At 47.7% G+C, this 27,668-nt stretch overlaps 1 protein-coding gene across 2 annotated transcripts in view; it reads right to left on the bottom strand.

Moving 5' to 3' along the window:
• Positions 1 to 4,547: 4,547 nt before the first annotated feature.
• The window catches only part of LOC119368461 (anthocyanidin reductase ((2S)-flavan-3-ol-forming)-like), a 56,066-nt gene continuing 32,945 nt past the window's right edge, over positions 4,548 to 27,668 (bottom strand). Inside the window, exons 4-8 of one of the 2 annotated variants that reach the window (XM_037633714.1) lie at positions 5,973 to 5,980; positions 5,519 to 5,719; positions 5,291 to 5,450; positions 4,784 to 5,003; positions 4,548 to 4,695 (exon numbers count right to left, since the gene is read on the bottom strand). In XM_037633714.1, the coding sequence (XP_037489611.1) occupies positions 4,548 to 4,695; positions 4,784 to 5,003; positions 5,291 to 5,450; positions 5,519 to 5,719; positions 5,973 to 5,980 (737 nt within the window). Of the gene's footprint in view, positions 4,696 to 4,783; positions 5,004 to 5,290; positions 5,451 to 5,518; positions 5,720 to 5,972; positions 6,005 to 27,668 lie in introns of both variants that reach the window. The other variant, XM_037633713.1, reaches the window with a different exon arrangement.

Below are 27,668 nucleotides of genomic sequence, written 5' to 3'. Positions count from 1 at the left end.
GCCCCCACCCTAAACTCTATGATAGATAAATGGGGTGACGATCTTCCTTCTCCTTCATTCAAATTGACGGATCCGAATTCGAATTTAGCTGACTAACATGTAGCTAGATATATATACTATGTGGATATCTGCCAAGGTGAGTTACTACACACGGTCAAGGCGTTGACCGGTGCGTAGCTTACCTCAGGTGGCAATGGAGAGAACACAAGACGGCAAAACATAAAACTGTGATAAGCTGTTCATCGCGGACGTACGACCGATAGATGCGCAAAGACAGGTAGATAAAATGGGTAGTTCTTCAGGGCCATGTCTTTTCAAAGAAACGCTTGAGATCCTCGTTGCCGCCGGAGAAGTCGATGGAGTTCATGGCCTCCACCCGCGCCTCGTCCATATACGCCCGGGTCTGGTCCCTGCCGACGATGTACTCCTCGGCGACCTCGATGTAGCCGCGCTCGGCGTACTCGCTGCGGACCCAGTCCTGGAACCTGCGGGCCTCCTCCTGGGTCTCGATCTGCGCCCGTGGGCCGTACATGTCCGTCTTCTCCTCCTCCTCCAGCGACGGCCACTGGTCGCGGCTCAGGCGCCTCAGGGCCTTGACCTCGGGAGGGTCGTGGGCGGGGTCGTCGCCGTGGTCCTGGGCGAGGATCCAGTCGACCTCCTCCTGCGGCAGCCGCGCCAGCTTCTTCCCGGAGGCCCGCGCCCCCTCGTACAGCTCCGAGAAGCCGATCCCGGCCGCGGCCGCGGCCGCTTTCCTTTTGCTGTTGCGCGCCTTGAGTGGACGTGGAGCCTTCTTTTTGGCGGTGCCACGCTGGCGCCGCTTCTGCGCGCGCTCGTCGCCGGCAGGCGCCGCTTCCTTGGCGGCACGCTCGTTCGCCGTCATGCTCCTTGTGGTGCGCCGGCAGGACGAACCCTCCTCGCCGGCCATCGTTTTTGGTCGATGCGATCTACCACGCCGCGAGATTTTGGGGAGGGTTGAGGAACCCTATAGAGCCCGAAGTGGAGGAGGAGCAGCCCAGCCGGAGCCGGTGTTTCTTTTATAGAGCCAGAAGTAGGACCGGAACGATCCTATATATATTCCGGAAAACGTTTATAATCGGTGCGCCGGCGGAACATTGCGCCGGTCCGCTGTGCGCGTGCCATGCGAACATGGTCCCACACACGTCTTTATCCCAGCGCTGCTCGTCCACATAAATCTTATCCCTTGCATCGTCTTTTCTTCATCTTCTTTCATCTCCTCAAACAACTTGCCCGCCTGCATGCCTCCTTTTCTCTCGTACGCGTTGTCGCATCCTAGCTCCGGCGAGGCGACCGCCGACGTACCTACCCTGCAAGAACGTGCTCCAAGAAGGCATACATTTGTCAACGGCGCCGCCGCAGTGAGCGTCGCCGTGGAGCTACACGCAGCAAAAAAAAAGAAGCTACAACCGGCATCGACAAAGACGTCGCGACGCTGCTCCCGGAAACAACCGGCATTACATCCTGCTACACCCCGGCGACGCGCCCCCGCAGCACCGCCATGGAATCCGCCACCCTGGAAGCCGCAACCAGCTGAGCCAGAAGCTGCAACCGTCATTGAATTTTGCTACTACCGGCGACAGATTTGCTACATCCATCACGACGAAGCTGCGACCTACTTTGGCGGTTCCTTTTTTTGTTGCAAGGTCCTCAGATTTTGCTATCACCGGTGAGGGATTTTACTACATCCATCATGGTGGAGTTGCGACCAGTGACGGCGGCGAGATGAATTGTTGCAACCGTCATCAGTTTTGCTACAACCGGCAACAAATTTGCTACAACTAACTGACCACTTTGCGCCTCGTGACAACGACGACAATGGTTTTTGCTGTAACCATTATCTTTTTTTGCTGCGGCAAGCTAAATTTTTTGCGACAACCTATTGGCCATACTGCACCTCGCGACTGGAAGACGACTCGTTTTTTTTTCTTTTTGCAGTCACCATCTACTTTTGCTACTATTAGCGAGGTTGAATTTTTGCTGCAACCGCGGTCTACCACCGTCTACTTTTGCTAACCTGTGAGGTCATATTTTTTTTGGATAAGTTGCAATCGTTGACATGAAATGGTTTAACCCTATATTTGAAAAGTTTCGACCCAGCAACAAAAGGCTGTAACCGGCACCTCACCATTGATGCAATGGTGGCGCTCCTTCGTTAGAGCTACGACCTTCACCGGCAGGAGCTGCATGCAGTGGAGCCGACGAGAGCCACGACGAACCGGGTGTTGTAACAGGGCGGGCCATGCTAGGAACAAGCGACGGTGACACTGGAGAGGAGCCTGGCGGCCGGTAGGACGTCCTGGAGACGGGGCGGTCGAGGGCGGCGGCCGGCGGCGACGAGTGCGGCGGCCGGTAGCGACATGGGTGGCCGGCAAGCTGGTTGACGTCTGGGAGATCACGGGAACTGCTCGTGATGAAAATACGCCATGGTTTTTTTTAAACTAGCGAAAGCAGTCGGGGAAGAAGGCATCGTGGGGCTATTAGCGAACGAATCGTACGTACCCGTTGCGGTCGACCGAAATTTCAGCTGGCGCACCGACGCCTATCACTCGCCATATATTCTACCGGCAGATCGTGCGGGAATATCGGCCCTCGTTCGGTTCGTAGAAAAAGGATTCGCCTAAGTACTTCGGCGCCTCTGTCTTCTTCTTGCCATGCTACCTAACTTCAGGCACAAAACATAGTACTCCTTGCACCATTCTTTGGCGTAAGGAATTGGATATGTCTAGGGCAGAGTACATTTAGATGTGCCCTACTTATTACACATTTAAATGACTCAATCGAACTAGAAAGGAAAAGTAAAAAAGACGAAGAAAAATGCTTGCACGAATCTTAGCGTAAAATCAATGACATATGACTTAGATGTACTATTTAGAGCACACCTAGATGTGTTTTAGCAAAACTGTAAAAAAAAATTGGTCAACTCGTACCATACTAGTAACAATGTTGCACTATGTGCTACTATTAGGATATAACACACGCAAAATATTTTGCGGTCAGGCCATTTGGGTTGTCTTACATTTTTAGATTTACCGTGCTACAACTTGTTGTAATTCAATTTTTTTGTTATGCTGTTACTATCTTTATGTGTGGTTGTTTTTTTAGTGAAAACTTTGTTGTATGTTTCTGTGATTAAAGCAACATATGTTTCATCATTTTAGAAAATTGACACAAAGGAGCTATATTACTTTGAGAGGAATTCCGGTCAATGAAAAACCTCTCTCACGTAATGAGGATCTCCATAGATAGGGGACAGCCGTGACGAAGGCGAAGATGACATCATGTTCTCCATTGCTTCGAACCTAGGACGGGAGGGGGCCTAGGGAAGAGGCAGTTTCGAATTATGGGGTGGTGAATTTTTTTTCCGGAGGATTGTTTGATTTTGCGGCTATCCTGAATTGGGGGAGTATCTTCTTGTGGAACTGAACTAGCTGACCATTTGTGGGCAAGCGCTGTTGGTATGCTCCGAGCCTATGACACACCGAATTTCAAGTAATGATCAATACCCGCAAAAAAAATCAAGTAATGAGTAAGTAACGCAAAACCCCGCTTTACCCTAAACCCGAAATCCCAATCATCGTGAAGCCTTTACTTTTGTAGGGTTTATCGCTTAAAGAAAGTTTTTGGACCACCTAATTTCAACTTATTTGGTCATGGTTGTTGACGGTTGGTTCACTTAAGGTGATGTGGCATTAGTAGTCGCCACATGTGCATCTTTTTTTGTGAAAGGCCGAAGGCCATAAATTAAATAAAGCCAACCCTTATGAGAACTTACTTACAAAAATAAGAAATTAATAGCGAGTTTTTAAAGAAATCATCATCGTCTTCCTCTGTATCCATTGACGCCTTGCATGAGCGAAACTCGTTGCCACCTCTGTGCCTCTGTCTCTCCGGAGCAATCTTATTGAATGACGGGATATTGTAGAAGCAGCGACCAAAAAGTCAATGATATAGACAAGAAGACGATGTCGACCACAAGCTGGAAAGATTGTCGTTCGAGAGAAGCAGGCACCAAGGAGGGCCAATAGAATAGTCCCCAACTCTGGCTAGACAGTGGAGGGGGACAAAACCTCACATGTTCCTCGATGGTGTCGTACCTGGGTGAGCTTCATCAAGCGGACATGGAACTAGAGAACAAAAACACGCTGCAATGACCTCTCCTCTGCAGGCATACTCACATGGAGAATGATCTACTGCTCTATTTTGGTTGCTACCACCACTTCTCCTCTCTTATGTACTAACACACACAACCCTAGTGTTGGGACTTGGGCTAGGTTGAGCCCGCACGATGTGCCTCGTCGTGGAACAGGCTGCATCGGGCTCAGGCTAGTCGACCCGGACAACCCATTGTGCATGCCAGCAAGAGTGTCTGATTGAGGTTTTTTGCTATCCCGTCTGTTTTTTTTTCACACAGGAAAGAACTATAGCATCTTAAGGCATCAAAAGTTCAAAACACAAGCGCTAGTTTTTATGGCTTATTTGAGACGACATTTTAGTTCTGATCACATATTGATCAGCAACTGACATACATATCAGTAGGGAAGAATCCCTGTGGTCCTGCCGTACTCGACGAGGTCATCGAAGATTTCACTCAGGTCATTGTACTTGAACGTGAATCCTTCCCCGATGAGCTTCTCGGACGACAGACACACTCTCGGCTTCTCTGGGTACCCATCAAAGCTGCAAAACATATATGTTGGATGTCGTTAAACCAACAACAAAAATATACATGAGTGTGTCGAGTAGTTTAGACAACCGGTTCACATACCGTTCGGGTTTCAAGTTGTATTGTGGGTACTTCTCCGCAAGGAGATGAGCAAGTTGCAGGATGGTGTTGTTGTTGCTGCAGCAGATGTACCTTCCTGCCGAGGACTCGTTCTCGGCGACGAACACCTTGGCACGACAGAGGTCGTCCACATGGCATATCGCCAGGGAGTCATCGGTGACCGCCTGCAGGCCTAACAGGACGCCCAGCTGTGCCTCGTCGCCTGCAAAACGTACATGACATGCAGACGTGTGTCACCAATCAAATTAGGGTGTAGCTAGGTCTTATTAGATTTAATCAAAACTCAGTCAAGTGATATAATATGCACAGATCTTAATGTAAGATCCCATGAATATATCATCGACTGAGACTTGACTAAGACTTAGCAAGACTAATGAAATCAACACCTCCCTGAAACCAAAACTTGCCTTCCTGCATATTTCAGTTAGCAAGTGCTGACTAAGCTGTAAAAAACACAGAGAAATGCAAGCAGGGATGCCTCTCTCTCACCGGATAACAGGGAAAGGGTGATGGGGACGCTGGTTCTGGCCTTGGAATCCGGCGACGCACCCAAGGTGTACACGGGCAACATGGTGACAAGGCTCATGTTGTTCTCCTCCGCGAATTCGTTGGCCGCCTTCTCCAGAAGCACCTTGGACACCGCGTATCCCTGCCATGCAAATTACACATAACCAATATTGCCTTCGTCAGAGAGACAGAATAAAAAGATTTATGTACCCAAGTTGGTGGCTTGTTGGCTCTGAGATACTCAACATCGGACCAGGAGCTCTCGTCCAGCACGTGTCCGCCGCCGTGCAGGGGTCTCCTCGACACCGCGGCGTCTGAAGATGTGAGTATCACCCGCTTCACCGTCCCCGCTCTCACGCAGGACCTCATCACGTTCAGGGTTCCTTGGACACCAGCTTCGATCAGATCTCTCTGCCGTCGAACACCAAGTTATCTCACAAAAGAAAATAAACTGACATAATTGTGTTACCACATGTGAAATGTCAACTGTGGGGTGAACTGAAGCTTTTTATAGCCGATAATAATTTGTCAGAGAGGGGGTCATGGCTGACAACTTAAATGGTGTCCCGACTCACTCCTAACAATCGTGCAAATGAAAAAGAAACATGGTATCCCAGCAAAAGAAAAGAAAAGAAAAAGAAACATGGTAGAAATGTGTGTTTACCTCAGGATCTGCTGATCCGAGGTTGGTCGGAGCTATAGAAAATGAGGCTTAAGCGTATGCGGTTAGCAGGGACGCGTGCGTGTTAATATAGCCATCAAGGGCTGCGAGATTACAAGGTTGTTAGGTTGTGGATTGATCTCCAAGTCATATGCTAGGATAAGATGCAATCACAACAACCTAACCGGTTACAACAACTACACGCACACATACACTATACGGTTTATAGGATACCGTATGTACATCGTTTAACACTCCCCCTCAATCACAACTTATCTAAGTTGAGATTGCGTCGAAATGCCTCCAGCTGCCTCAAAGAAAGGGGTTTAGTAAACCCATCTGCAACTTGATCACCAGTAGGAACAAAGCGAACATTCAACAGCTTGTTAGCGACCCGTTCTCGAACAAAGTAATAATCTATCTCTATGTGCTTCGTCCTGGCATGAAAAACAGGGTTGGCAGACAAATACGTAGCACCCAAATTGTCACACCACAATGATGCTGCCTTGGGATGATGAACACCCAACTCTGTCAACATGTTTTGAACCCAAATTACTTCAGCAGTGGCATTAGCTAGGGCCTTGTACTCAGCCTCTGTACTAGACCTGGAGACCGTAGCCTGCTTACGAGCACTCCATGAAATCAGATTTCCACCAAGAAAAACTGCAAAACCTCCAGTGGACCTCCTGTCATCAGGACAGCCTGCCCAATCCGCATCAGAAAACGCACTGATAAGCGTAGAGTCTAACTTGCAAAGCTTAAGTCCATGACTCTGTGTTCCTTGAAGGTATCTGAGTATCCTTTTTACAGCAGTCCAATGAACAATAGTAGGAGCATGTAAGAATTGACAAACCTTATTAACAACATATGCAATGTCTGGCCGGGTCAATGTGAGGTATTGTAATGCTCCTACAATACTCCTATACCGAGTGGAGTCTTCAGATGTAAGAATATCGCCATCTCGAAGAGATAACTTCTCAGAGGTGGACAAAGGTGTAGGGGAAGGTTTACACCCTGTCATTCCCATCCGCTGAAGTATCTCTTGCACATATTTCTCTTGTGACAGAAGAACTCCACTTACAACATTTTTCACCTCAATACCAAGGAAGAAGTGCAAAGCACCTAAATCTTTTAAAGCAAAATCCAAACTCAGATCCTTAAGAAGAGCTGCAACTGCTTTGGGTGAAGAACTTGTAACAATAATATCATCAACGTATATGAGCATAAACATAGTTACTCCATGCCGATGATAGAAAAACAATGAGGTGTCTCCTTTGGAGGCAAAGGAACCAAGTGGCCGAAGTTTGGAGTACAATCGATAATACCAGGCTCTTGGTGCTTGCTTCAAGCCATATAATGCTTTATCAAGCTTGTAGACATGGCGTGGTGAGACTGAGCTCTCATACCCAGGAGGTTGCCTCATAAAGACTTCCTCTTCCAGAACACCGTGCAAAAACGCGTTCTTCACATCTAGTTGACGCATGCACCAATTTCGAGAAATTGCAATGGAAAGAATTAACCGGATAGTAGCAGCTTTTACCACAGGGCTAAAAGTGTCTTCATAGTCAACTCCATACCTTTGCTTAAAGCCTTTAGCAACTAACCGTGCCTTATACCTGTCAATGGTGCCATCAGACTTCCTCTTTATCTTGTACACCCATTTGCAGTCAATCACGTTCCTCCCTTTGACAGGTGGAACTAAGCGCCAGGTTTTGTTGTCCATGAGGGCGGAGTATTCCTTGTCCATTGCCTTTCTCCACTTCGGATCATCAAGAGCATCTCGCAGATTCCTAGGTTCACCTGCAGCACAAAAAGACCCCCACCGAATACACCCATCTTTGTAAACTATTAGTTTAGCAATGCCACTCTGAGATCTGGTGTGTGTACGAGTAGGAGAGGGCGGAGGTGGTCGAGCGGCTTGAATTTGCAGCCTGTTGGAAGAAGTAGAAACGCCAGAATCCGAATGAGCCACAGAAGATCCAGAGTCAGCCGCACCAGATCCGAGGGCGAACTCCTGTGGAGATTCGGCTGATCCAGCCACAGCGCCTGGTACAGAAACGCCACTTGGCCGCGGCGGACTCAACACGATTGGCTGAGAGGGGCTCGGCCCACCCGGGCCAGTGCACGCGGTCGGGTGGGTGGGGTCCGGCTCGCCCGGGTCAGTGCGTGCGGTCGGCTGGGTCGGGCGCGCCGCGCCAGGCCGACCACGTGGAGCGTGCTCGCCCACAGAAAGAGAATCCGCCGAGGCACAGGTAGCCCCACCAGGGAACAGCGGGGCAGAGGGCCCGCCCGGCCGATCGCCTGGCACATCTGCTGGCGCCGATCCCGCGGCAGATCTGCCTGACGCGCCTGCCGAGCCGGATCCCGAGGAGATTCGCCCGCCAGAATCAGCATCGGAGGCTGCGCCTGGATTATCTGCGTGCTGCATAAAATCATGCATGTTTTCACCAATTTCTTCACCATTTTCTGCATGAGTGTCCGGCCCTGTTTCCTGCACACTATGAGTAGACTCTTCATCAAGCGTATTAGCCATAGACACAAGACCAGTAGCATCGACTCCCCCTGGAACAAAATTGGGTGAAGGCAAAAGATGAGGTGGCAGCAAAACAAGTTCTTTGCGTAGTTGGGTGCTGGCATTGGGATGAAGACTAGAAAAAGGGAAAACTTGTTCATCGAAGACGACATCTCGAGAAATATACACACGTCCGGAGGAGATGTCTAGGCATTTGTAGCCTTTGTGGAGACTACTATAACCCAAGAAGGCGCATTGCTTTGAACGGAACTCGAGTTTGTGTTTGTTGAACGGGCGCAAATTAGGCCAAACAGCACAACCAAAGATACGCAGAAAATTATAGTTGGGTTTAGTGCCAAAGAGTCGTTCTAGTGGAGTTTGATTTTTGATAACTCTACTAGGAACATGGTTAATGAGATATACCGCTGTGAGGAATGCTTCATCCCAAAACTTGAGAGGCATAAAAGCATGAGCTAGAAGGGAGAGGCCAACTTCCACTATGTGACGATGTTTTCGCTCGGCAGATCCATTCTGTTGGTGAGCGTGGGGGCAAGAGACATGATGAGTAATACCAATGCGTTCAAAGAAAGAGTGCAAACTCTGGTACTCACCACCCCAATCTGTTTGCATAGCAATAATTTTGCGGTTAAACAAACGTTCAACATGAGCTTGAAAGAGATGAAATTTCTCAAACACATCAGACTTGTTCTTAAGCAAATAAATCCAACTGAATTTGCTAAAATCATCAATGAAACTGACATAATATTTTTGTTTACCTACAGAGATGGGTCCAGGACCCCAAACATCTGAAAAAATAAGCTCTAAAGGAGCTTTGGATTCACTAACTGAGCGAGGATAGGGAAGTTGGTGGCTCTTGGCCATCTGACATGCATCACACACGAGGAAGTGATCTTGTTTATTGGACACAGGAAGATTAAAATCTCGAACAATTTTCTGGACTACCGGAAAGGAGGGATGTCCTAGGCGCTTGTGCCACCGGGATGTAGATGGTTTAATTGCTCCAAGGGCTTGCCGTTGGGGAGCACTGTGGTGCCCGGTGACCGGGAACAGGCGCCATCTACTCTTGTTTTGAAGTATGGTCCTCCGGGAAGCCTGATCCTTGACAAGAAAAGTTTCAGGATGAAGTTCAATAAACACGTCATTGTCTTTCATGAGTTGATAGGCAGAAAGAAGGCTTTGCTTAGATTTAGGAACATGAAGAATATTGTTCAAGTTTAATGAGCCGGAGGGAGTAGATAAAACTGAATGTCCAACGTGTGCAATGGCCATACCTTGCCCGCTAGCGGTGTGTATCTGTTCGTTGCCGGTGTAGCGGTCCCGAACAGCCAGCTTGTCGAGCTCGCCAGTGATATGATCGGTTGCCCCGGTGTCAAGATACCAGTTGGTATCTACACTGTATGAATGCGCAGCATTGGCAGATCGATGTTGGCCGCCATTGCCACCACCGCCGCCACCATTGTTGCCGCCACCATGTCCGCCACCAACGCCTCCTGTGGGGTTTCGGACATTGTTGTTGTAGCCCTTGTCGTAGCGTTTTCTGCATCGCCACGCTCCATGGCCATCCTCCTTGCAGATCTGGCAGCGTTCACGATCACCACCTTGCTTGCGTGGTGCACCACCAGAGGAGCCACCGCCGGAGTTGTCGTTGTAGTGAGGAGGGCCGGAGTTGTTGTTGTAGCCTCCTCGTCCGCCACTGCTGCCACCTCCACGACCACCGCGGCCACCACGACGGGAAGCAAGATTGGCGGAGTGGTTGGGGAAGAAGGCCGCCTGCTGAGCGAGGATGCGTGACTCAGCCGCCAGGATGTAACGCCCCGGATCCGATGCGCCAGGTGTCTGCCAGTTATTCGCCTTTGTTGCCATGTCATTTGCTTGCGTGTTGCATTTTGCCATGTCATCATCTGCATTTCATCTACATGTTTTTCAAAACTTGCATCCGTTCGGTTCCTCCCGGTTCTCTCCGTTGTCCGTTCGGAGTCCAGACCACACTCGCCCGCGCCCGCGGCACCTTCGAAATATTATTTTATAAGTGGCATAAAAATGTTCTCGGAATGGGTTGCAACTTGTCGTGCGGTCTTATTATAGTGTAGACAGGCCGCCTGCCAAGTTTCGTCGCATTCGGAGTCCATTTGATAGCCCAACCGTTAAATATAGCGGTACCGTTGCCGGTACCTTCGTCGGATGTTTCGGTCTTCGAAACTGCCGCCGGGCCACTCTCTCTTCTATCCCGCAGCCCTTGGCTTTTTCTAGCACAGCCCACCGCAGCCCACCTAGTTCCCCCTCTGTCCGGAGCCGCTCGATCGCGATCCGAGAGTCCGAAAACCCCCCTAAACCCACCAAACCCTAGCCTTTGTCTATATATAGACACCCCACCTGCCCATTTTGGACTAAGCCTAGTCTAAAACCTACCCTAACCTAGCCCCGTAGCCTCCCATAACCTCCAGCGAAGCCACCCTCATCGTTTTTCGCACCGACCCTCTCCCTCTCCGCCACTTGGTGTCGCCTGAGCGGACAGCGTCGCCGCAGCCGCCCTCCTCCTCCAACCCACGCGCGCCACGCGCCCCTGCCTCCACTCCCGCCGCCGCGGCCCTCCCAGCCCAGATCGGGCCCGCCCTGGGCCACATCTGGGCCCCAAAGCCCGCTCTGCGCCAGCGCCCCGTGCCTCCCGCTCCCGATCGGATCGAGGGGAGGAGCCCCTCGACCCCGAGCTCCTCTGCGCCGCTGCCTGCATCGCCGGCCACCGGAGCCTCTGCCGGCGACCCCCAGGATAGCGCCCCACCTCCTTCCTCCTCCTTCCTCCCTGTCTCACCTCCCTCTCTGTCCGCCCCTGCAGGGAACAGCCGCTGTCGCCGCCGCCATGGGTGGCCGTCCCGCCTGTGAAGCTCCACCGCGCCGGAGCCCTGTGCTCACTGTCCCGACCCGGATCCACCCCGCGCCCGCGCCCCCACGGCTCCCCACCACCTGCTCCGGCCGGATCCGCCCTCCCGGACCATCTCCGGCGCCTTCCCGGCCGTCGCGCTCGCCGGAGCTGCGTCCCCAGCCGCCACCGTCCACCTCCCTTCTGCGCATGGGCCGCCGGCCTTCCCAAGGCCAAGCAGCGCGCCAGCCCGGCCAGCTCCAGCCGGAGGCCCAGCCCAGCGCCCGGCCTGCCAGGGCCTCTCCACTTCTGGGCTCAGCCCAATGGGTGAGCAACCCCTGCGAAATCCCGCCCGTGTGTAGTATAGCTAAATCGCGCTCACATATTTTTTTCCTGAAAACGACCAAGTCCCCAGATCTGCAGTAATAATCATGACATGTTCATCGCATTGTATCTCTGCATCCGTACCTCTGTTTCATGCGTGTAATATGTCAAATTGTTCGTCTCGACGAGTACATTATTTCATTTCATTGCATCATATCCATTTGAGCTCATCTAGATATCTGAATCATCGTTGTAAGAGTGCTTCATGATGTTTTCTGCTGTCTGTTAACAGAACGAGCTCTTTTGTCATTTTTGCCATGATTGATTTGTGCATCCTATGAGGTTGATGTCTACATGTGTTTTGATCTATGCTATGTCTTCTTTATAGAGGTGTATGCCATGTATTTTTTGTGTTCAATGTGGTGACTAGCACAAGCATGCAAACTAGGCATCATGATGTTGCTGATTTTAGTCCCCGTTCTGCTGTTATTTTGATGCCATGTAAACTTGATGCTACAGAGAGATCCATGCATATTTTGAGATACTTCAGTAAGGGTGTTTTGAACATGTGGTTATTGTCTATCCATTCATGCCCTTTGTTGCAATTATGGAGTAGTCTAGCATGTCATTTTCGTGCTCTACTTTTACTTCAAAATGTTTCCTGGCAGATTGTTTACTTGTTATTCAATTTGGCCAAGCTTGCTATAGTTGATCCTTGCATGCTATAGACTTGTTCTTGACTTGCTTTGTTTCACAAACATGTCTTCTTGCTGATTCTATGCTTATCTTATCATGCAATGACTTGTGGTGAGTGTATCGAGCTTGTTAAGTAGTGTACACGCTGTTGCTGTATTGCTAGGCTGAATCTGTTATTTCGTGATGCTATATAAACATGTTGCTACTAATCATTCTATGCATAATCTGGAGATGTTCTATAAATATGTTTTGATCTACATGTCATCCTTTATCCATTCATGCCCCTGGTTGCATTTATAGGTTGCTGTAGCTTGTTCATATCTTGCTCCAAAGTTGCTTCATAATGTTTCTGTCAGACTGTTAACATTAAGTTCACTTGTTCCCATGTGTTTTGCTAGTGTTCCATGCATCCTATGACCTTGCTCTTGCCATGCTTAGCTTCACAAACATGCCTTCTTACTGTTGGTTGCATTGCAATGCCATGTATTGCTCTGTAGTGAGTGGTAAAAGCTCATCTACATGCCTTCATAATTCTGTTTCTGCCATGTTTGAATCTGTATAATAACTTGCTATGTTTACGTGGGTGCCATCATATTTTCTGATCCCTTTTGGCTTATGGTCACTAAGGGACTTTTGATCTATGCTATTAGTAGATTCATGCCATGCCTTTTTTTTGCCATTATAAGTTCCTGTAACATGTTGTTTGATAGCTCTGAACATTGCATCGTGATGTTATTTTCTGCAAAATCCGAAATTGTTATAACTTGCAATCTTACCATGTGTGTTTGAGCATGTTCTAGTGATTTCTGGAGATAGCTCAGTGTTCATGTTTTGTTATGCTTTACCTGTACATCATGACCATGCCTTTTGTTATTATGTTGAGATGCTGTAGCATATAGTTTTGATGCTTGCAATATGCCTAGTTGCTGTTTTAGACAGCTTGTCCTTTAAACTTGTTGAGAGTGTGTGTTGAACCGTTGCTCCGTTTTGAGTGTGCTCTATATGAAACTTGCTTGATTTTTCATGTAGCTTCATATTATCATGTTGCATCCATGTTTTGGTGTGTTTGCTTGTTGTTTGGGTGCATTTTGCATCAATGCCATGTTTAACTTGTTTTGCTCATATCTTCTAGACCGTAGCTCCGAACTAAATGAACTTTATATGTAACGTGACTAGAATCTCGTGTAGATCATCTTGTTGCATCTTAACTTGCTGTTTAACAACTTGAACATAAGGTTTATTCAGATCTGGACCAATTTCGAAATTTGCATATGAGGACTTACCGGAATTGTTATATGTTGTTCCCGGCCTCATTTAAACTTGTCTTGATGTGTTGCTCTTGTTTGCATCATCTCTTGCCATGAGTAGCTTCATGTAGCTTGTCATGCATCATGCTTGTTGTGCATCATGCCTTGTTTATGTGTGGTGTGTTTACCGTGTTATGTGCTTCTTTCGATAGTTCCTGTTTCGTTGCGATTGTGAGGATTCGTTCGTCTACGCTTGGTTCGGCTTCATCCGTTCGTCTTCTTCATGGACTCGTTCTTCTTCCTTGCGGGATTTCAGGCAAGATGACCGCTACCCTGGATCTCACTACTATCATTGCTATGCTAGTTGTTTCGTTCTATCGCTATGCTGCGCTACCTATTACCTGTTTATCAAGCCTCCCATATTGCCATGAACCTCTAACCTTTGACACCTTTCCTATGCAAACCGTTGTTTGGCTATGTTACCGCTTTTGCTCAGCCCCTCTTATAGCGTTGCTAGTGGCAGGTGAAGTTGAAGATTGCTCCATGGTGGACAGGATTTTGGTTGGGATATCACAATATCTCTTATATTTTTAATGCATCTATATACTTGATAAAGGGTGGAAGACTCGGCCTTTTGCCTGGTGTTTTGTTCCACTCTTGCCGCCCTAGTTTCTGTCATACTGGTGTTATGTTCCCGGATTTTCCGTTCCTTACGCGGTCGGGTGATTTATGGGACCCCCTTGACTGTTCGCTTTGAATTAAACTCCTCCAGCAAGGCCCAACCTTGGTTTTACCATTTGCCTCACCACCTCCTATCCCTTTCCCTTGGGTCGGCCAACCCGAGGGTCATCTTTATTTTAGCCCCCCCGGGCCAGTGCTTGTTTGTGTTGGTCCGAACCGAGCGATGTCCGGCGCCCCCTGGGCAACCAGGGTCTATGCCAACCCGACGTCTGGCTCATCCGGTGTGCCCTGAGAACGAGATATGTGCAGCTCCTATCGGGATTTGTCGGCACAGCGGGAGGCTTTGCTGGTCTTGTTTTACCATTGTCGAAATGTCTTGTAAACCGGGATTCCGAGTCTGATCGGGTCTTCCTGGGAGAAGGTCTATTCCTTCGTTGATCGCGAGAGCTTGTCATGGGCTAAGTTGGGACACCCCTACAGGATATAATCTTTCTAAAGCCGTGCCTGTGGTTATAGGCAGATGGGAATTTGTTAATGTCCGGTTGTAGATAACTTGACACCAGATCTGAATTAAAATGCATCAACCGTGTGTGTAGCCGCGATGGTCTCTTTTCGGCGGAGTCCGGGAAGTGAACACGGTTTCTGGGTTATGTTTGACATAAGTAGGAGTTCAGGATCACTTCTTGATCATTACTAGTTGACGACCGTTCCTTTTGCTCTCTTCTCGCTCTTATTTGCGTATGTTAGCCACCATACTTGCTTAGTCGCTGCTGCAGCCTCACCACTTTACCCCTTCCTTTCCCTTTAAGCTTTGCTAGTCTTGATACCCATGGTAATGGGATTGATGAGTCCTCGTGGCTCACAGATTACTACAACAACAGTTGCAGGTTCAGGTTATGCGATGGTCTTGACGCGAGAGCGATGCTTACTTGCGTTGAGTTCTTCTTCTGCTTCTTCGATCAGGGATAGGTTCCAGGTCGGCAGCCTGGGCTAGCAGTGGATGTCGTTTGAGTTTCTGTTTATGTTTCATCCGTAGTCGGATGTTGCTCTTTTGTATGATGATGTTGTATTCGTGTGGCATTGTATGCCTCTTGCATGTATCCTCATCTATTATGTAATGTTGATGTAATGATATCCACCTTGCAAAAGCGTTTCAATATGCGGGTCTATCCTTGGTGGGACCTTCGAGTTACTTTTGGATAGGGTCACATATTGGGCGTGACAAGTTGGTATCAGAGCCTCGACCGACCCTAGGAGCCCCCTTGATTGATCGTGTAGTTTGGCCGTTGTTGAGTTGTGACGCCCCCGATTCAATCGTACACTAATCATGCATGCAAATGTGTACGATCAAGATCAGGGACTCACGGGAAGATATCACAACACAACTCTAAAACATAAATAAGTCATACAAGCATCATAATACAAGCCAGGGGCCTCGAGGGCTCGAATACAAGTGCTCGATCATAGACGAGTCAGCGGAAGCAACAATATCTGAGTACAGACATAAGTTAAACAAGTTTGCCTTAAGAAGGCTAGCACAAACTGGGATACAGATTAAAAGAGGCGCAGGCCTCCTGCCTGGGATCCTCCTAAACTACTCCCGGTCGTCATCAGCGGCCTGCACGTAGTAGTAGGCACCTCCAGAGTAGTAGTCGTCGTCGACGGTGGCGTCTGGATCCTGGGCTCCAACATCTGATTGCGGCATCCGAGAAGAAGAGGAAAACGGGGGAAAAGAGGGAGCAAAGCAACCGTGAGTACTCATCCAAAGTACTCGTAAGCAAGGAGCTACACTACATATGCATGGGTATATGTGTAAGGAGGCCATATCAGTGGACTGACCTGCAGAATGCCAGAATAAGAGGGGGATAGCTAGTTCTAACGAAGACTACGCTTCTGAAGGAAATATGCCCTAGAGGCAATAATAAAGTTATTATTTATTTCCTTATTTCATGATAAATGTTTATTATTCATGCTAGAATTGTATTAACCGGAAACATAATACATGTGTGAATACATAGACAAACATAGTGTCACTAGTATGCCTCTACTTGACTAGCTCGTGAATCAAAGATGGTTAAGTTTCCTAGCCATGGACAAAAGAGTTGTCATTTGATTAACGGGATCACATCATTAGGAGAATGATTTGATTGACTTGACCCATTCCGTTAGCTTAGCACTTGATCGTTTAGTATATTGCTATTGCTTTCTTCATGACTTATACATGTTCCTGTAACTATGAGATTATGCAACTCCCGTTTACCGGAGGAACACTTTGGGTACTACCAAACATCACAACGTAACTGGGTGATTATAAAGGAGTACTACAGGTGTCTCCGAAGGTACATGTTGAGTTGTCATATTTCGAGATTAGGTTTTGTCACTCCGATTGTCGGAGAGGTATCTCTGGGCCCTCTCGGTAATGCACATCACTATAAGCCTTGCAAGCAATGTGACCAATGAGTTGGTTACGGGATGATGCATTACGTAACGAGTAAAGAGACTTGCCGGTAACGAGATTGAACTAGGTATTGGATACTGACGATCAAATCTCGGGCAAGTAACATACCGATGACAAAGGGAACAAAGTATGTTGTTATGCGGTTTGACCGATAAAGATCTTCGTAGAATATGTAGGAGCCAATATGGGCATCCAGGTTCTGCTATTGGTTATTGACCAAGAATAGTTCTAGGTCATGTCTACATAGTTCTCGAACCCATAGGGTCCGCACGCTTAAGGTTTCGATGACAATTATATTATGAGTTTATGAGTTTTGATGTACCGAAGGAGTTCGGAGTCCCGGATGAGATCGCGGACATGACGAAGAGTCTCGAAATGGTCGAGACGTAAAGATCGATATATTGGACGACTATATTCGGAGTTCGGAAAGGTTCCGAGTCATTCGGGTATTTTTCGGAGTACCAGAGAGTTACGGGAATTCGCCGGGGAGTATATGGGCCTTATTGGGCCATACGGGAATAGAGGAGAGAGGCCGAAAGGAAGGAGGCGCGCAGCCCCCCTCTGGTCCGAATTGGACAAGGGGTGCAGCCCCCTTTTCCTTCCTCCTCTCCCCCTCTTTCCTTCTCTCCTACTCCAACAAGGAAGGGGGGGAGTCCTACTCCCGGTGGGAGTAGGACTCCTCCTGGCGCGCCCCTCCTGGCCCCTCCCCCTTGCTCCTTTATATACGGGGGCAGGGGGGCACCTCAAGGCACAACAACACAAGTTGATCTACGGATCGTTCCTTAGCCGTGTGCGGTGCCCCCCTCCACCATATTCCACCTTAGTCATATCGTCGCGGAGTTTAGGCGAAGCCCTGCGCCGGTAGAGCATCATCATCGTCACCACGCCGTCGTGCTGACGGAACTCATCCCCGAAGCTTTGCTGGATCGGAGCCCGGGGATCATCATCGAGCTGAACGTGTGCTGAACTCGGAGGTGCCGTACGTTCGGTGCTTGGATCGGTCGGATCGTGAAGACGTACAACTACATCAACCGCGTTGTCATAATGCTTCCGCTTACGGTCTACGAGGGTACATGGACAACACTCTCCCCTCTCGTTGATATTCCATCACCATGATCTTGCGTGTGCGTAGGAATATTTTTGAAATTACTACGTTCCCCAACAGTGGTATCGGAGCCTAGGTTTTATGCGTTGATGTTATATGCACGAGTAGAACACAAGTGAGTTGTGGGCGATACAAGTCATACTGCTTACCAGCATGCCATACTTTGGTTCGGCGGTATTGTGAGATGAAGCGGCCCGGACCGACATTACGCGTACGCTTATGCGAGACTGGTTTCACCGTTACGAGCACTTGTGCTTAAAGGTGGCTGGCGGGTGTCTGTCTCTCTCACTTTAGTTGAACCGAGTGTGGCTATGCCCGGTCCTTGCGAAGGTTAAAACAGCACCAACTTGACAAACTATCGTTGTGGTTTTGATGCGTAGGTAAGCACGGTTCTTGCTCAGCCCGTAGCAGCCACGTAAAATTTGCAACAACAAAGTAGAGGACGTCTAACTTGTTTTTGCAGGGCATGTTGTGATGTGATATGGTCAAGACATGATGAGATATAAGTTGTTGTATGAGATGATCATGTTTTGTTGAAGTTATCGGCAAATGGAAGAAGCCCTATGGTTGTCTCTTTGTTGCATAAAGATGCAAGTGCCAAATAATTGCTTTACTTTATTGCTATGCGATAGCAATAGTTGCAAGAGCAATAGTTGGCGAGACGACCGTGTGATGACACATTGATATAGATCAAGATGATGAAGATCATGGTGTCGTGCCGCTAACGATAGAGATCATGACAGTACTTTGGAGATGGAGATCAAAGGCGCAAGATGATCATGGCCATATCATGTGACATATTTTGATTGCATATGATGTTTATCTGTTATACATCTTATTCTGGTTTGTTTGATGGTAGCATTATAAGATGATCTCTCACTAAATTATCAAGAAGTGTTCTCCCTGAGTATGCACCGTTGCGAAAGTTCTTCGTGTTGAGACACCACGTGATGATCAGGTGTGATAGGCTCTACGTTCAAATACAACGGGTGCAAAACAGTTGCACACGCGGAATACTCAGGTTAAACTTGACGAGCCTAGCATATACAGATATGGCCTTGGAACACGGAGACCGAAAGGTCGAGCGTGAATCATATAGTAGATATGATCAACATAGTGATGTTCACCATTGAAACTACTCCATCTCACGTGATGATCGGACATGGTTTAGTTGATTTGGATCACGTGATCACTTAGATGACTAGAGAGATGTCTGTCTAAGTGGGAGTTCTTATGTAATATGATTAACTGAACTTAAATTTATCATGAACTTAGTCCTGGTAGTATTTTGCAAATTATGTTGTAGATCAATAGCTCGCGTTGTTGCTTTCATATGTTTATTTTGATATGTTCCTAGAGAAAACTGTGTTGAAAGATGTTAGTAGCAATGATGCGGATTGGATCCGTGATCTGAGGTTTATCCTCATTGCTGCGCAGAAGAATTATGTCCTTGATGCACCGCTAGGTGACAAACCTATTGCAGGAGCATATGCAGACGTTATGAACGTTTGCCTAGCTCAATATGATGACTACTTGATAGTTTTGTGCACCATGCTTTATGGCTTAGAATCGGGACTTCAAAGACGTTTTGAACGTCATGGACCATATGAGATGTTCCAGGAATTGAAGTTAATATTTCAAGAAAATACCCGAGTTGAGAGATATGAAGTCTCCAACAAGTTCTATAGCTAAAAGATGGAGGAGAATCGCTCAACTAGTGAGCATGTGCTCAGATTGTCTGGGTACTTCAATCGCTTGAATCAAGTGGGAGTTAATCTTCCAGATAAGATAGTGATTGACAGAATTCTCTAGTCACCATCACTAAGTTAGTAGAACTTTGTGATGAACTATAGTATGCAAGGGATAACGAAAATGATTCCCGAGCTCTTCGTGATGTTGAAATCGATGAAGGTAGAAATCAAGAAAGAGCATCAAGTGTTGATGATTGACAAGACCACTAGTTTCAAGAAAAGGGCAAAGGGAAAGAAAGGGAAACTTCAAGTAGAATGGCAAACAAGTTGTCACTCCCGTGAAGAAGACCAAAGCTGGACCATAGCCTGAAATTGAGTGCTTACACTGCAAAGGAAATGGTCACTGGAAGCGGAAATGCCCTGAACATTTGGTGGATAAGAAGGATGGCAAAGTGAACAAAGGTATATTTGATATACAGGTTCTTGATATGTGCCTTACTAGTGTTTATAGCAGCCCCTGAGTATTTGATACTTGTTCGGTTGCTAAGATTAGTAACTCAAAACAGGAGTTACAGAATAAACAGAGACTAGTTGAAGGGGAAGTGACGATGAGTGTTGGAAGTAGTTCCAAGATTGATATGATCATCATCACACACTCCCTAAACTTTCGGGATAAGTGTTAAACCTAAATAAATGTTATTTAGCGTTTGCGTTGAGCATGAATATGATTTGATCATGTTTATTGCAATACGATTATTCATTTAAAGTCAGAGAATAATTGTTGTTCTGTTTACATGAATAAAACCTTCAATGGTCATACACCCAATGAAAATAGTTTATTGGATCTCGATCGTAGTGATACACATATTCATAATATTGATGCCAAAAGATGCAAAGTTAATAATGATAGTGCAACTTATTTGTGGCACTGCCGTTTGGGTCATATTGGTGTAAAGCGCATGAAGAAACTCCATAAAGATGGATTTTCGGAATCACTTGGTTATGAATCATTTGATGCTTGCGAACCGTGCCTTTTGGGCAAGATGACTAAAGCTCCGTTCTTCGGAACAATGGAACGAGCAACAAACTTGTTGGAAATAATACATACTGATGTATGCAGACCAATGAGTATTGATGCTCGTGGCAAGTATCGTTATTTTCTGACCTTCACAAGATGATTTGAGCAGATATGGGTATATCTACTTGATGAAACATAAGTCTGAAATAGTTGAAAGGTTCAAAGAATTTCAGAGTGAAGTGGAAAAATCATCGTAACAAGAAAATAAAGTTTCTGCGATCTGATCACACAGACGAATATTTGGGTTACGAGTTTGGTCTTCAAATTAAAACAATGTGAGATAGTTTCACAGCTCACGCCACCTGGAACACCACAACGTTATGGTATGTCCGAACGTCGTAACCGCACTTTATTGGATATGGTGCGATCTATGATGTCTCTTATTGATTTACCATTATTGTTTTGGGGTTATGCATTAGAGACAGCTGCATTCACGTTTAAAAAGGCACCATCTAAATCTGTTGAGACAACCGTATGAACTATGGTTTAGCGGTAAACCTAAGCTGTCGTTTCTTAAAGTTTGGAGTTGCGATGCTTATATTAAAAAGGTTTTCAACCTGATAAGCACGAACCCAAATCGGAGAAGTGCGTCTTCATAGAATACCCAAAGGAAACTGTTGGGTACTCCTTCTATCATAGATCCAAAGGCAAAACATTTGTTGCTAAGAATGGATCCTTTCTAGAGAAGGAGTTTCTCTCGAAAGAAGTGAGTGGGAGGAAAGTAGAACTTGATCAGGTAACTATATCTACTCCCTTGTTGGAAAGTAGTTTATCACAGAAATTAGTTCCAGTGATTCCTACACCAATTAGTGAGGAAGTTAATGATGATGATCATGAAACTTCAGATCAAGTTACTACCAAACCTCGTAGGTCTTCCAGAGTAAGATCCGCACCAGAGTGGTGCAGTAATCATGTTCTGGAAGTCATGTTACTAGACCATGATAAACCTATGAACTATGAGGAAGCGATGATGAGCCCAGATTCCGTGAAATGGCTTGAGGCTATAAAATCTGAGATATGATCCATGTATGCGAACAAAGTATGGACTTTGATTGACTTGCTCGATGATCAGCAAGCCATGATAAATAAATGGATCTTCAAGAGGAAGACGGACACTAATAGTAGCGTTATTATCTACTAAGCTCGACTTGTTGCGAAAGGTTTTCAACAAGTTCAAGGTGTTGAATATGATGAGATTTTCTCACTCGTATCGATCCTTAAGTCTGTCTGAATCATGTTAGCAATTGCCACATTTTATGAAATCTGGCAAATGGATGTAAAAACTGCATTCCTTAATGGATTTTTCAAAGAAGAGTTGTATATGATGCAACCAGAAGGTTTTGTCAATCCTAAAGGTGCTAACAAATTGTGCAAGCTCCAGCGATCCATCAATGGACTGGTGCAAGCATCTCAGAGTTGGAATATACGCTTTGATAAGTTGATCAAAGCATATAGTTTTGTACAGACTTACGGTGAAGCCTGTATTTACAAGAAAGTGAGTGGGAGCACTACAACATTTCTGATAAGTATATGTGAATGACATATTGTTGATCGGAAATAATGTAGAATTATTCTGCAAAGCATAAAGGAGTGTTTGAAAGGATACTTAAATAAGAGTTTTTCAAAGCAAGACCTCGGTGAAGCTGCTTACACATTGAGCATCAAGATCTATATAGATAGATCAAGACGCTTGATAAGATTTTTCAATGAGTACATACCTTGATAAATTTTTGAAATAGTTCAAAATGGAACAGTCAAAGAAGGAGTTCTTACCTGTGTTACAAGGTGTGAAGTTGAGTAAAACTCAAGACCCGACCATTGCAGAAAATAGAAAGAGAATGAAAAGTCATTCCCTATGCCTCAGTCATAGGTTCTATAAAGTATGCTATGCCGTGAACCAGACCTATTGTATACCTTGCTCTGTGTTTGGCAAAGGAATACAATTTTGATCTAATAAGTAGATCACTGGACATGGGTCAAGAATATCCTTAGTGAGGACTAAGGAGATGTTTCTCGATTATGGAGGTGATAAAAGAGCCCGTCGTTAAAGTTACAACGATGCAAGCTTTTACACCAATCCAGATGACTCTAAGTCTCAATCTGGATACATGTTGAAAGTGGGAGCAATTAGCTAGAGTAGCTCCGTGCAGAGCATTGTGGACATAGAATATTTGCGAAATACATACGGCTCTGAATATGACAGACCCGTTGACTAAGCTTCTCTCACGAGAAAAACATGATCATACCTTAGTACTCTTTGGGTGTTAGTCACATAGCGATGTGAACTAGATTATTGACTCTAGTAAACCCTTTGGGTGTTGGTCACATGACGATGTGAACTATGGGTGTTAATCATATACAGATATGAATATTGATGTTAAATCACATGGTGATGTGAACTAGATTATTGACTCTAGTGCAAGTGGGAGACTGAAGGAAATATGCCCTAGAGGCAATAATAAAGTTATTATTTATTTCCTTATTTCATGATAAATGTTTATTATTCATGCTAGAATTGTATTAACCGGAAACATAATATATGTGTGAATACATAGACAAACATAGTGTCACTAGTATGCCTCTACTTGACTAGCTCGTGAATCAAAGATGGTTAAGTTTCCTAGCCATGGACAAAAGAGTTGTCATTTGATTAACGGGATCACATCATTATGAGAATTATGTGATTGACTTGACCCATTCCGTTAGCTTAGCACTTGATCGTTTAGTATATTGCTATTGCTTTCTTCATGACTTATACATGTTCCTGTAACTATGAGATTATGCAACTCCCGTTTACCGGAGGAACACTTTGGGTACTACCAAACGTCACAACGTAACTGGGTGATTATAAAGGAGTACTACAGGTGTCTCCGAAGGTACATGTTGAGTTGGCATATTTCGAGATTAGGTTTTGTCACTCCGATTGTCGGAGAGGTATCTCTGGGCCCTCTCAGTAATGCACATCACTATAAGCCTTGCAAGCAATGTGACCAATGAGTTGATTACGGGATGATGCATTACGTAACGAGTAAAGGGACTTGCCGGTAACGAGATTGAACTAGGTATTGGATACCGACGATCAAATCTCGGGCAAGTAACATACTGATGACAAAGGGAACAAAGTATGTTGTTATGCCGTTTGACCGATAAAGATCTTCGTAGAATATGTAGGAGCCAATATGGGCATCCAGGTTCCGCTATTGGTTATTGACCAAGAATAGTTCTAGGTCATGTCTACATAGTTCTCGAACCCGTAGGATCCGCACGCTTAAGGTTTCGATGACAGTTATATTATGAGTTTATGAGTTTTGATGTACCGAAGGAGTTCGGAGTCCCGGATGAGATCGGGGACATGACGAGGAGTCTCGAAATGGTCGAGCCGTAAAGATCGATATATTGGACGACTATATTCGGAGTTTGGAAAGGTTCCGAGTCATTCGGGTATTTTTCGGAGTACCGGAGAGTTACGGGAATTCGCCGGGGAGTATATGGGCCTTATTGGGCCATACGGGAATAGAGGAGAGAGGCCGAAAGGAAGGAGGCGCGCAGCCCCCCTCTGGTACGAATTGGACAAGGGGTGCAGCCCCCTTTTCCTTCCTCCTCTCCCCCTCTTTCCTTCTCTCCTACTCCAACAAGGAAGGGGGGGAGTCCTACTCCCGGTGGGAGTAGGACTCCTCCTGGCGCGCCCCTCCTGGCCGGCTGAACCCCTCCCCCTTGCTCCTTTATATACGGGGGCAGGGGGGCACCTCAAGGCACAACAACACAAGTTGATCTACGGATCGTTCCTTAGCCGTGTGCGGTGCCCCCCTCCACCATATTCCACCTCAGTCATATCGTCGCGGAGTTTAGGCGAAGCCCTGCGCCGGTAGAGCCTCATCATCGTCACCACGCCGTCGTGCTGACGGAACTCATCCCCGAAGCTTTGCTGGATTGGAGCCCGGGGATCATCATCGAGCTGAACGTGTGCTGAACTCGGAGGTGCCGTACGTTCGGTGCTTGGATCGGTCGGATCGTGAAGACGTACGACTACATCAACCACGTTGTCATAATGCTTCCGCTTACGGTCTACGAGGGTACGTGGACAACACTCTCCCCTCTCGTTGCTATTCCATCACCATGATCTTGCGTGTGTGTAGGAATTTTTTTGAAATTACTACGTTCCCCAACAGCTTCTGGCAGCCTCCGTCTTGCAGCATGTAGAAGAGAGTAGATTGAAGTCCTCCAAGTAGCATCTCCAAGTAGCATCTCCAGTAGCATCGCATAGCATAATCCTACCCGGCGGTCCTCTCCTCGTCGCCCTGTTAGAGAGCGATCACCGGGTTGTATCTGGCACTTGGAAGGGTGTGTTTTATTAAGTATCCGGTTCTAGTTGTCATAAGGTCAAGGTACAACTCCAAGTCATCCTGTTACCGAAGATCACGGCTATTCAAATAGATTAACTTCCCTGCAGGGGTGCACCCCATAACCCAACACGCTCGATCCCATTTGGCCGGACACACTTTCCTGGGTCATGCCCGGCCTCGGAAGATCAACACGTCGCAACCCCACCTAGGCACAACAGAGAGGTCAGCCCGCCGGTCTAAATCCTATGCGCGCAGGGGTCTGGGCCCATCGCCCATTGCACACCTGCACATTGCGAGGGCGGCCGGAAGTAGACCTAGCAACCTCCATTACAAAGGAAGTCACGTTACGCGGTCCAATCCGGCGCGCGTCGCTCCGTCGCTGACGTCAAGAAGGCTTCGGCTGATTCCACGACGTCGAGTGCCCATAACTGTTCCCGCATAGTTGGTTAGTGCGTATAGGCCAGTAGCCAGACTCAGATCAAAATACCAAGATCTCGTTAAGCGTGTTAAGTATCCGCGAACGCCGAACAGGGCCAGGCCCACCTGTCTCCTAGGTGGTCTCAACCTGCCCTGTCGCTCCGCCACAAAGTAACAGTCGGGGGCCGTCGGGAACCCAGGCCCACCTCTACCGGGATGGAGCCACCTGTCCTTTCAGCCCCCTCATCAGAATCACTTGCGGGTACTCATCGAGCTGACCCGACTTTAGTCACCATCTGTATAGTATGTATGTATGTATAGTATATACCCGTGGTCACCTCCCGAGTGATCACGGCCCAATAGTATAGCAAGGTAGACTGACAAGAATGTAGGGCCAATGATGATAAATTAGCATCCTATACTAAGTATTTAGGATTGCAGGTAAGGTATCAACAGATGTAGCAACAATGTCAGGCTATGCATCAGAATAGGATTAACGGAAAGCAGTAATATGCTACACTACTCTAATGCAAGCAGTATAGAGGAGAATAGGCGATATCTGGTGATCAAGGGGGGGGGCTTGCCTGGTTGCTCTCGCAAGAGAGAGGGGTCGTCAACTCCGTAGTCGAACTGGGGTCACCGGCAGTCTCGGGGTCTACTGGAAAGAAGTAACAGAGGGAAAACACAACAAATAACAAAGCAATCAAAGCATCACAAAGCGTAACATTGCAATACGCAGTGCTAGGGGTGCCCTAACGCGGTATGAGGTGATACCGGTGAAGGGGGGAAGCATCCGGGAAAGTATTCTCGGTGTTTCGCGTTTTCGGGCAGAGGAGCCTGAGGGGGAAAGTTGCGAGTTCGAAAGGTTAGGGGGGTGTGGCGGACGAACGGGTTGAGTAACTGGAATCGTCTCGTCGTTCTGAGCAACTTTCATGTATAAAGTTTTTCCATCCGAGCTACGGTTTATTTTATACTAATTTTAAAAGATTTAAATCATTTTAGGATTTATTTAGTTATTTAAAATCAACATTATCCTTAACAGTGCATGCTGACGTCAGCATGACGTCAGTAGTCAACGTTGACCGTTGACCTGGTCAACCTAACGTGTGGGTCCAGTGGGACCCACCTGTCATTCTCTATTTAGTTTAATTAGGGTTTAGGTTAATTAGTTTGCTTAATTAGTTGTTTAGCTTAATTAAACAAAATTAATTAAGTTAATTAGTTCTTTAATTAACTAATTAATTAATTAATTAATTATTATTAGTAGTATTTTCAATTCCCCCTTTTTTTGTAAACGTTCTGGGGGCAGGGCCCCACATGTCATAGGGCCATAGGGGCCCTAGCGGGCGCCGGGTTCGCGGGCGCAGGGGCAGCGCCCGAACGAGTGGGCGGACAGGGCCGCAGCGGGTGGGTACGGGCGCCATAGGGCACCGACGACCACGGCAGGCCTCGCCGGCGGCCACAGCGGGGCAGGAGAAGCAGGGGCACGAGACCGGGTGCGGGGAGGCCAAGACGGGCGCGACGGGCGCGGAGCATGGCCGGGCGCGGCAGGCCTCGTGGCCAGGGCACAACGGGTGGCCGGTCACAGCGGCAGAGCAGCGGGGTGCAGGCGCGCACGCGTCAGCGCGCCAGGAGGGGGCCGGCCACGGCCCAGGCGCACGGGGCGCGCACAGCGTGCGGGCGGCACGGGCACAGGGCGGCGGCAGGGGGGGCCGCGGGTGGAGGCGAGGCGGCTGGCCGTGCAGGGCAAGACAGGGAGGAAGAGGCCACGGCGGGACGAGCGACCCGTGCGGCAGGGAGGCACGAGCGCCGGTGCGCGGCAGTGACCGCAAGGAAGGAGGAGAAGAAGAGGAGGGAGCCTCACAGTGGTTCGCAGGGAACGGGGCAACGGGGGTTGAGGAGGTCGACGGGGACGACGCACGCAGGGGAGGCAGTCCAGCGAGGGAGTGTTCGGACGAGGCGTCTCCGACGTGGTCCAGCGGCGTCGAGGGCGGCGAGGCCTGGTGTAGGCTGTCGTGGGAGGTGACGAGGAGGCGGCAAGGTCCGGCGATGGGCGTCACCAGCGACGGGGCGCAGGGGAGGGGGGCCGACACGGGCGTCGAGGCGATGGGGTGCCCGACGACGGGGTCGGGGCACTGGCGTCGCGAGGTAGGGAAAGCGGGCTCGTCCCCGATCCAGATCGGATCGGGAAGGGGAGAGGAGAGACGTGGGGAGTGGGGGTGTGCGGTCGGGTTGGTTAGGGTTTCGGTGCCCGGGGGGATAAGGCAGT

Source organism: Triticum dicoccoides, chromosome 2B (assembly GCF_002162155.2).
Source record: "Triticum dicoccoides isolate Atlit2015 ecotype Zavitan chromosome 2B, WEW_v2.0, whole genome shotgun sequence".
In the NCBI taxonomy this organism is placed as follows: Eukaryota; Viridiplantae; Streptophyta; class Magnoliopsida; order Poales; family Poaceae; genus Triticum; species Triticum dicoccoides.
This window is presented reverse-complemented; position numbering and strand designations above follow the sequence as displayed.